The sequence below is a fragment of the Rhinichthys klamathensis genome, unplaced genomic scaffold (assembly GCF_029890125.1).
Source record: "Rhinichthys klamathensis goyatoka isolate OS25496 unplaced genomic scaffold, OSU_Roscu_1.1 h1tg000198l_1, whole genome shotgun sequence".
In the NCBI taxonomy this organism is placed as follows: domain Eukaryota; kingdom Metazoa; phylum Chordata; class Actinopteri; order Cypriniformes; family Leuciscidae; genus Rhinichthys; species Rhinichthys klamathensis.
The window spans coordinates 378,751-388,919 of NW_026606724.1; the positions used below are offsets into that span (position 1 = coordinate 378,751).

Consider the following 10,169-nt stretch of genomic DNA (forward strand, 5'->3'; position numbering starts at 1 on the left):
AAAATAATAGGACAACAAATACCAGGTTGCAACTGCATAACGGACTGTTTTTGTTCGGAAGCCTCGCACATTCAGGTTACTAATCTTATGTTAAAAATAAGGTGGATTGTCCTAATGTACTAATGCTGCGTGATTACTGTCAGAGAGAGAGGTGTGGGTTTACAAATATCACCATCCCACGATAAACATCAGTTTATCTAAGTCTAAATCAGCGGTTCTCAAATGATGGGTCACACTACAAAAATGAGTCGCAGGCCTGTTCAAATAAATACTAGATAATAATATGATAGATGGACGGATGATAGATAGATAGATAGATAGATAGATAGATAGATAGATAGATAGATAGATAGATAGATAGATAGATAGATAGATAGATAGATAGATAGATAGATAGATAGATAGATGGATGGATGGATGGATGGATGGATGGATGGATAGATAAATGGATGGATGGATGGATAAATGGATGGATGGATGGATGGATGGATGGATAAATGGATGGATGGATGGATGGATGGATAAATGGATGGATGGATGGATGGATGGATAAATGGATGGATAAATGGATGGATGGATGGATAGATGGATGGATGGATAAATGGATGGATGGATAAATGGATGGATAAATGGATGGATGGATGGATGGATGGATGGATAGATAGATAAATGGATGGATGGATGGATAAATGGATGGATGGATGGATAAATGGATGGATGGATGGATGGATGGATAGATAGATAAATGGATGGATGGATGGATAAATGGATGGATGGATGGATAAATGGATGGATGGATGGATGGATGGATGGATAAATGGATGGATGGATGGATGGATGGATGGATGGATGGATGGATGGATAGATGGATGGATGGATAAATGGATGGATAAATGGATGGATGGATGGATGGATGGATGGATGCATGGATGGATGGATAGAAGGATGGATGGATGGATGGATGGATAAATGGATGGATGGATGGATGGATAAATGGATGGATGGATAAATGGATGGATGGATAGATGGATGGATAAATGGATGGATGGATGGATGGATGATAAATGGATGGATGGATGGATGGATAAATGGATAGATGGATGGATGGATGGATAGATAAATGGATGGATGGATAAATGGATGGATAGATAGATAAATGGATGGATAAATGGATGGATGGATGGATGGATGGATGGATAGATGGATAAATGGATGGATGGATAGATGGATGTATAAATGGATGGATGGATGGATGGATGGATAAATGGATGGATGGATAGATAGATAGATAGATAGATAGATAGATAGATAGATAGATAGATAGATAGATAGATAGATAGATAGATAGATAGATAGAGATGAGGGTTGCCAGGTCTGCGACACAAATGATGGACAATCATAAAATGCCACTCCAAAATATCCAAAAACTATATATATTTTACAGTCACTATTATATGTTATACACAACTTCAGCTTTAAAATCACTACACGGTAGTATTCAAAATCATAATGTATTTATAATATATTGACAAAACTCATTATCTAGCACAGTTTTATCATTGGATGATTGTCAAAGGAGTAAAATATTACGATACGAGCAATTCAGTCAAATGTGACTTATGCAACATGTCAAACCTTCAACCCGCAGAAGAAAAGAAAACAATTTAAAAGTATCCCAATCCCACCGGAACACCGCAGACTTGGCAACCCTGGGACAGACTGATGTTGCCAGTTTTGCAAATGTCATATTAATAATTTGGCATATTGTGTGGGCTGTGCATTTCATGATAATATTGATTTTAAACATTGTATTTACTTTGGCACGATAAACAGTTTTGGCACTGTGTTTGGCCACTTGATGTCCTGGAGCAAACCCAGCCGAGAGCCGCTGATCTACAACACTGAGCGCATGTAGTCCATCCATGTGTGCACTTACTGTTCTTTTACATGCTAACATGCCTTATGTCTCTAAACATCAGTTCACTGTAAAACAGCTTTACTGCAGAGAGTCTATGCATTGACCGTATTTTCATGACTTGACACACATTACGCCTTATTAAACAAATCTACATGCTGAGATTGCGTTCTGCGCCGGTGTTGAATGTAAGATCTGCTCGTGTGCAGATCCCGTTGAACTGGTTGCAGAACAAGACTTACTTATTAGCTGGACCGCAATCAATGGTCAATAATTCTGATCAGAGGTTTCTTTTGGTCTTTGTGTTCAATTAATATGACCGGATACTAATAATGTGTCTGACAGTTTTGTATAATATGTATAAACTATATGGCGATTTATGTTTCTTACTTTTATTTATACTTTTCGAAGCAAAAAATAAAATATATATTTAAAAAAAAAAATCTTGATCTATTTCTCATTCTTTTCTGCTTCAAAGACAAATGAATATTTGCTAAATCCTGAAGGATAATGCCATAATATTCATAAGCCTGACAAATTATTGTGAGTGATCTGCAACTGCAACAAGTTTCTCTTGAAACTGGAGAGCGGGGCTAGTTGTCACACTTTTACGCTAGTGAATATTTCTCATGGTAGGTTTATTGAGCCAGTATATAGTCAGTCTATAGGCACTTAAGTCTTAACTAGAAAGAATATTGAACATTTTTCCAGTATTATTGCCAGGAAGAAATACTTATTTAGGGCATCATAGGGGCATGTGGTCACAGAGGGAATCTGCCATTAAACAAGAATGCATGAAGCTAGAATACAATTCAGAGGCTCTGTTGTTTCTTTTGATATATTGCATGTTCAGATATTCATACAACATAATAATCTGGGGGCCGTGAAAGTCTTGGGAAAATACTCAAAAACGTTGGGGGTGGCTGGCAAATAAATAAAAAATGCTGGCGGGGAAAGAGTTAATCCATGTCTTTGCTGCTGACATTCAATGTTCCAATTCAACCATACAAATAAGCAAAAATGACCACATTTGTGTTTAATTTGTTCTTTTTATTTGTTTGAGCGGCGCCCTCTACTGTACAGGCGTGAATCTGCATTTCCTTCAGTCTGAGGCTTTATTCATTTCACTTTTGGTGTGAAAGGCCCTTCACATTTGCCAAAATGTAATATAACTTTTATTATTATTATTAAAAAACAAACAAGAAAGCCCAGCCCAGATGAGAAAAAGCACTGTACTTTCGGTGCAAAGCATATAACGTAATGTTAATGCATTACTTTTAACAGTCCCTCTCCCCAACACTGGTTATAACTGCTGCATCATGTGCTTCTAGTTAACACCCATCATGTTGTTCATATTATCCCACGCTTGCCAAGTGCCTGTGAGTGTGGAGAACGGACATGACACTCCACCCAGTGAGGTTATAGCGCTGATGTAATACAATATCACAAACAAATGTAAATAACCTTTATAAAAAATGCTTTTAGACACTAAATCAAATTCATGATCCTAATAAAAATGTGTTGGTTGCAAATTACAGGACAGAGTATGATAAATACAAAGATTTCACATTAGCCTACTATTGATGATTAACAACTGTAACAAGAAGCCACTAGTAAATAATGCAGTGCAATACAATATACTACTACTGTCATTATAATAATAACTAACAATAATGATGTGAAATAACTTGCAGTGCAGTACTGCAATAATGCAGCCATGCAGTGCCAGAAAAAAGGCGTGTTGATCTGTTCAACATGCTGTTAAATGAAAATCATCTGTTCCTCGTGCTGTTACGCAGCTCGTGACGGCCAGCTTGACTTCAGCAGAGCAGATCAGTGGCTTCTACACACAGTTTAAGGTGAGCATTATGGATTTTAAAGCCGTCAAGCTTCTTTTTTGTGTCGTTTGTCTGGTGCGGTCCAGCCCGGAGGAGAGCTCTACAAAGACAAAGAATGGGAAAAAAGGTAAACAGAAAATGCGTTATTAAGATGAACGAATGATAAACCATTTCTATTTGTGTTTTTATGCAATAGTTCGCATTATAGGTGGTAAAACATTAGATTAGACAAAATTAGTATTTTACTAAATTAATTAAAAGTTGTTAAGTCAGTCTAAATGTTTTGAAAACATATTGCATACCATGAATTTAAACTGGCGATGTTTGTTTATCATGTGTAAATTCTGTCGAAAAAGAGTCGAACAGTGCTGCTATTGAGGAGCTGAAGAAACAGATCGATCAGATTGTGCAGGATCTGAATCTTTTGAAGGAACAACAAGCCTTACAAACAGGTACTGAATAAAGTATATCTATAATTCAAATAAAGAGATTGAAATATATATATTTAAAAAAAGTTATTTGGCACAATACACAATACATCCTGTTTCAAAGCAGCTTTAAAGAAAATACTTGTTTCAAAGTTAGAATTTAGGAAGAATTCTGTTATCAGCCAACGTTAAGTACTGGTCATAAGTTACGCTTACACATTATTTAATATTATTTTTGTAAATTGTATTAATAATAATAAAGCGATCAAAACTATGAAAGTCTAATGTGTCCATGTTTTTTTTCTTGGGTCTCGAAACAACTCAAAACTCAAATTCAAAATAATTGGGCACTAGTAAAATATAATATAATGAAATATTTGTGGTATGTTGTAAAAATGTTGATGTCTCATTTTAAAATCAGACTTTCCCTTTCAGTTGGTCATGTTTGACGTCACGTACCGACGAATTGGGATCTTGCCTAAGAGCCCAATCACCTTTGAGTGTAAGCTAAATGAGCCAATGGAGATTGGCGTGCGAGATTTGCATCTCACGCTCCGCCACGTAGCGTGGGTATAAATACGGAAGCAGATGCAACGCACATTTGCCTTTCAATTCGGAGCTGAGCGGTTCGTTTGTTCCTTTTTCTGACGAAAACTGGTCTGGTACTTCACTCCGCCATCTACCCTTGATGGCGGAGTGGCCAAAGGGTGCATGCATATTCCTCCAGTTGAACACACGCTAGCGTTGCACCTGTGTCCTAAAAGTGCTTCCTGGAGGGGTAATCCGCATCAGCCATCCAAGGCTTGTAAGTTCTCGTCCGTTCTCACGGGCAAGGCTTACAAAGCCGCTAGACAGACTGGCTCCATTCTGCATGCCATGGCTCCTGCACGTCTACCAGGCCAAGGCTTTAAAGGAGTTGCACGAGGCTAGTACTGACCCAGGGCTTATGCAGGAGATGCACACAGCGATGGACCTCACCCTACTAGTGATGAAAGTCACTGCACGCTACATCTCTGACTGAACCTGGCAGATATGCGGGAGGCCGATAAATATCAGTTCTTGGACCCCCCTATCTCTCAGGCCGGCCTCTTCGGTGACGTGGTGGAGAATTTTGCCCAACAGTTCTCCACCGCACAGAGGCAGACGGAGGCGGTCAAGCATATACTGCCTAGACGACCAATTGCTGCCTTCACCTCGCCGTCGGCCCATCTAGGCCCCTGCCAAACCAGGCGGCAAGTGCAAGAACAAGCGGCCCTGAGACGGGCGACCCAGAGACGGAGGAAACAGCTCTTCAGGAGATGGTGACCGCACCACTCCCTCCCCCTGAGAAGTGCCGGGTGGAGAATCTTCTGTTCGGTTTTATTTCTGTATAATTTGGTACCCAAATTTTCAATAAAAGAGCAATTTCCTCTATCTCTAGGTCCCAAGAGGCCGCAGTTGGCTGTGTGCGACTCTGTGCCTGGCCACCCTTAGTCCCCTCTTCTGACGCCAGCGGGCAGCAGCGTGCGCCTCGAGAACACAACCAAGCCTTCTCACGCACTTCCTGCCCACTCGTGGAACCAGGTGGTCTTCCCATCAGACTCAGCTATGCGATTAAGTTCCCCCGACGTCCCCCCAAATTCAGGGACATTCAAGTTAAGTTCACCTGATCAAGGGTGCTCCTGTGCTACGGCGGATATCACAGTCCTACTGGAGAAGGACGTGGTAGAGCCAGTCCCTCCAGCCGATATGAAGACAGGATTTTGCAGCCCTTACTTCATTGTGCCCTAGAAAGGCGGTGGGTTACGGCCAATCTTGGACCTTCGAGTCTTGAGTCAGGCCCTTCACAAGCTCCTGTTCAAGATGTTAATGCGGAGGCGACCCTTGTTCCTCTGAGAGAAAACGGCGTTCGCAGCCTTAACTATCTCGACAAATTGGTTCGTACTGGCTTCACGGCCGAGTCCGAAGATGGGCGTGGCAGAGCGGCAGGCTCTGAGTGTCAATCACCCTGGCCTGCCGCCAAACCTTCAGCCTGTGATCCAACCTTGTGTTTCTACGGGCAGGAGTTCCCCTAGAACCAGTGTCCAGGCATGCTGTGGTCTCCACGGATGCCTCTGCCACTGGCTGGGGGGCCATGTACAACAGGCATGCAGTTGTGGTTATTTGGACGGGCCCCTAACTGCATTGGCACATCATCTGCTTTGAGTTGTTAGCAGTACGTCTTGCGTTGGGCCTCCTCAAATCACCGCTACGAGACAAGCACGTACTGGTCCGTATGGACAACACTACGACCGTTGTGTACATCAACCATCATGCACTTTCGTCGCATGACGCAACTCGCCCCGCCATCTCCTCCTATGTAGTCAGAAGCATCTGAGGTCGCTTCGTGCCATTCAGATTCCAGGCCTGCTGAATTGTGCAGCTGATATGGAGATGCTTCAGGAACGCAGATGTAGACCTGTTTGCCGCCCCTGATACGTCACATTGCCAGTTGTTTTACTCCATCGGCATGGATGTACTGGCACTAAGCTGGCCCTGGGGCCTACGCAAGTATGGGTTTCCCCCAGCCTTCTTGCACAGACACTGTGCAAAATCAGGGAGGACGAGGAGCAGGTCTTGCTAGTTGCCCCATAGTGGCCCAACTGGACCTGGTTCCCAGAACTCATGCTCCTCACGGCAGCCCCTCCCTGGCGTATTCCTCTGAGAAAGAACCTGGCTTTCATCAAGAGGCTCTGGGACCTGCAGGAATTTTCGGTCGACGAACCAGGTCTGGAATTCAGGTCGGCTAAATCTCACGTCATCCTGAGGCCCGGATATGCCCAAGGTTCCCACCACTCCCTTTCAGGACCAGGTGTTGAACCTGCAAGCGCTGCCCTTGGATGAGGCAGACCCATCCCTGGCTTTGCTCTGTCCGCACCGCAGAGCTTTAGGGCCTTAGACCAGCTCTTTGTCTGTTACCGAGGCCAGGAGAAGGTAATGGTTATCTCCAAGCAGATGATGGCCCACTGGATAATACATGCCATCGCCTTGGCGTACTAAACCCAAGGCATGCCTTGCCCCCTCAGGCTGAGAGCCGGAGCAACCTCATAGACATTCCATATGCTGCCCGAACGCCAGTCCATATGTGTAATACCTCCCTAGAGGTAGGATGCGGATTCCGCAGCATCCTTTTTAAAACATAAGGGCACGTTTTCCCAGTGTTATCCAATAGTCTCGCTAAATGGGTCATGCAGAACAGCAGTGATCGACTTTCTCGGCGTAAGCCCTGTCCCATCTTCCTGCTCTCAGGCGAGATCCCAATTCGTCGGTACGTGGACGTAACGTCTCCATTCCCTCCTTCAGGGAATGAGGGTTACATATATAACCGAGACGTTTTGTAGCCAGAATGGTGTAGTTACAACATCTAGGGTATTTTCAAATTTACATTGGTTGAATGATTGACACTCAGATACACAACAATATGAAGTACTGTATACTTCAGGTTCATTTTATTTAATAAAATTAAGTTCAGTTCAAGTATCTTTTCCAAGTATAATTTAGGTAGTAAGTATACTAAACTTAGTGTACTTGTAGTATACTTGAGTTGAGAGTGTACTATTTCAATAATTCTTGGGACTAAATTGGCCCACTTTTTGAGAACTACAGTTTACAAATAATAATGCTTTAAAATAATATGCTTTGAAATAAAATAAAAGAAGACTTAAGTGTGAACTGAATGTAATGTTTTCGGACACTCAATTGCATGTTAATTGAAATTAAATAAAACTTTATTATAGTTTAAATGTATATTGAATGCAATTAGCTGAACCTTAGAGTGCTTTTAGAGTAAGCTTTTAATATGCACTTAAGTAGATCTTTATATGTAATTTCATAAATTCCTCTATCAAAAATAAGGTTAAAGTGCACTGCCAAATATACTGACAAGCATTTATGGTAAACTAAAATATACTTAGTGTCATTATATTGAAATGTGAATGTTATGTATTTAATAAAACGTATATGTAGTTAGTTAAGCACTTCTGTTTCACAAGGGGTAATGTCTCCAGGATTTTGTTGTTGATGTACGTGTACCTGGAAAACATTCTCTCATATACACTCACCGGCCACTTTATTAGGTACCCCATGCTAGTAACGGGTTGGACCCCCTTTTGCCTTCAGAACTGCCTCAATTCTTCGTGGCATAGATTCAACAAGGTGCTGGAAGCATTCCTCAGGGAGTTTGGTCCATATTGACATGATGGCATCACACAGTTGCCGCAGATTTGTCGGCTGCACATCCATGATGCGAATCTCCCGTTCCACCACATCCCAAAGATGCTCTATTGGGTTGAGATCTGGTGACTGTGGAGGCCATTTTAGTACAGTGAACTCATTGTCATGTTCAAGAAACCAATTTGAAATGATTAGAGCTTTGTGACATGGTGGAAGTAGCCATCAGAGGATGGGTACATGGTGGCCATAAAGGGATGGACATGGTCAGAAACAATGCTCAGGTAGGCCGTGGCATTTAAACGATGCCCAATTGGCACTAAGGGGCCTAAAGTGTGCCAGGAAAACATCCCCCACACCATTACACCACCACCACCAGCCTGCACAGTGGTAACAAGGCATGATGGTTCCATGTTCTCATTCTGTTTACGCCAAATTCTGACTCTAACATCTGAATGTCTCAACAGAAATCGAGACTCATCAGACCAGGCAACATTTTTCCAGTCTTCAACTGTTCAATTTTGGTGAGCTCTTGCAAATTGTAGCCTCTTTTTCCTATTTGTAGTGGAGATGAGTGGTACCCGGTGGAGTCTTCTGCTGTTGTAGCCCATCCGCCTCAAGATTGTGCGTGTTGTGGCTTCACAAATGCTTTGCTGCATACCTCGGTTGTAACGAGTGGTTATTTCAGTCACTGTTGCCCTTCTATCAGCTCGAACCAGTCTGGCCATTCTCCTCTGACCTCTGGCATCAACAAGGCATTTCCGCCCACAGAACTGCCGCTCACTGGATGTTTTTTCTTTTTCGGACCATTCTCTGTAAACCCTAGAGATGGTTGTGCGTGAAAATCCCAGTAGATTAGCAGTTTCTGAAATACTCAGACCAGCCCTTCTGGCACCAACAATCATGCCACGTTCAAAGTCACTCAAATCACCTTTCTTCCCCATACTGATGCTCGGTTTGAACTGCAGGAGATTGTCTTGACCATGTCTACATGCCTAAATGCACTGAGTTGCCGCCATGTGATTGGCTGCTTAGAAATTAAGTGTTAACGAGCAGTTGGACAGGTGTACCTAATAAAGTCACCGGTGAGTGTATATATACACACGAGTATGACGTGTGTGGAATTCAGTGTTGTCTGTTGTGTAGTCACAGGTCATAACAGTACAACCGTGTAATGACCTGGACGAACAGATCTAACTTAAATTTGATCCTAAAGCTCTTTCCTTCTCTCTTCAGTTTGCCTGAAAGGCATCAAGATCCCAGGCAAATGTTTTCTTGCAGACACGATGAAGAAGACCTTTCACTCGGCAAACGATGACTGCATTGCAAAAGGTGGGACACTCAGCAGCCCTCTCTCAGGCGATGAGAACGACCAGCTGTATGGGTACGTCCGGCAGACCATCGGGCCAGAAGGGCACGTCTGGTTGGGTTTAAATGACATATTAAAGGAGGGCGAGTGGACTGACCAGACCGGCTCACCAATACGCTTTAAGAACTGGGAATCAGAGATCACCCATCAGCCTGACGGGGGCCGCAGCCAGAACTGTGCCATCCTGTCCAGTACGGCCAAAGGGAAGTGGTTCGACGAGGACTGTCGTGGTGAAAGGGCATCTATCTGCCAGTTCAACATCGTCTAAGCTCTTAGTAGATGCATGATAAACATATATAATACACAAACAAAAGTATGTGGACACTGCAATATCCTTAGACTCTTAAAATCCAAAAAGGAGTTATTTTTACTGCGATGCCTCTTAAAGTCCCCCTGTAGTGAAAATCAAGCTTTTAATGTTGTTAGATGTC

At 42.6% G+C, this 10,169-nt stretch overlaps 1 protein-coding gene and 1 long non-coding RNA gene across 2 annotated transcripts; both read left to right on the plus strand.

The window, feature by feature from the left end:
- The first annotated feature begins 214 nt into the window (after nucleotides 1–214).
- LOC130096576 (uncharacterized) lies at nucleotides 215–723 on the plus strand. The gene is made up of 2 exons (XR_008808195.1): nucleotides 215–258; nucleotides 398–723. It is a non-coding gene; the product is annotated as an uncharacterized LOC130096576 (long non-coding RNA).
- A 2,868-nt stretch (nucleotides 724–3,591) lies between these two features.
- Nucleotides 3,592–10,169, plus strand: clec3ba (C-type lectin domain family 3, member Ba). The gene is made up of 3 exons (XM_056263121.1): nucleotides 3,592–3,880; nucleotides 4,110–4,205; nucleotides 9,606–10,169. The coding sequence occupies exons 1-3, from the start codon at nucleotides 3,784–3,786 to the stop codon at nucleotides 10,004–10,006; spliced, it is 594 nt and encodes a 197-aa protein (XP_056119096.1). The 5' UTR covers nucleotides 3,592–3,783; the 3' UTR covers nucleotides 10,007–10,169.

Bases quoted from the DNA above. Each gene is read 5' to 3' on its own strand.
- clec3ba (XM_056263121.1), top strand. From the start codon at position 3,784: ATGGATTTTAAAGCCGTCAAGCTTCTTTTTTGTGTCGTTTGTCTGGTG. The intron at 3,881-4,109 runs GTAAACAGAAAA...CTGTCGAAAAAG, and splicing joins GACAAAGAATGGGAAAAAAG to AGTCGAACAGTGCTGCTATT. The intron at 4,206-9,605 runs GTACTGAATAAA...TTCTCTCTTCAG, and splicing joins ACAACAAGCCTTACAAACAG to TTTGCCTGAAAGGCATCAAG.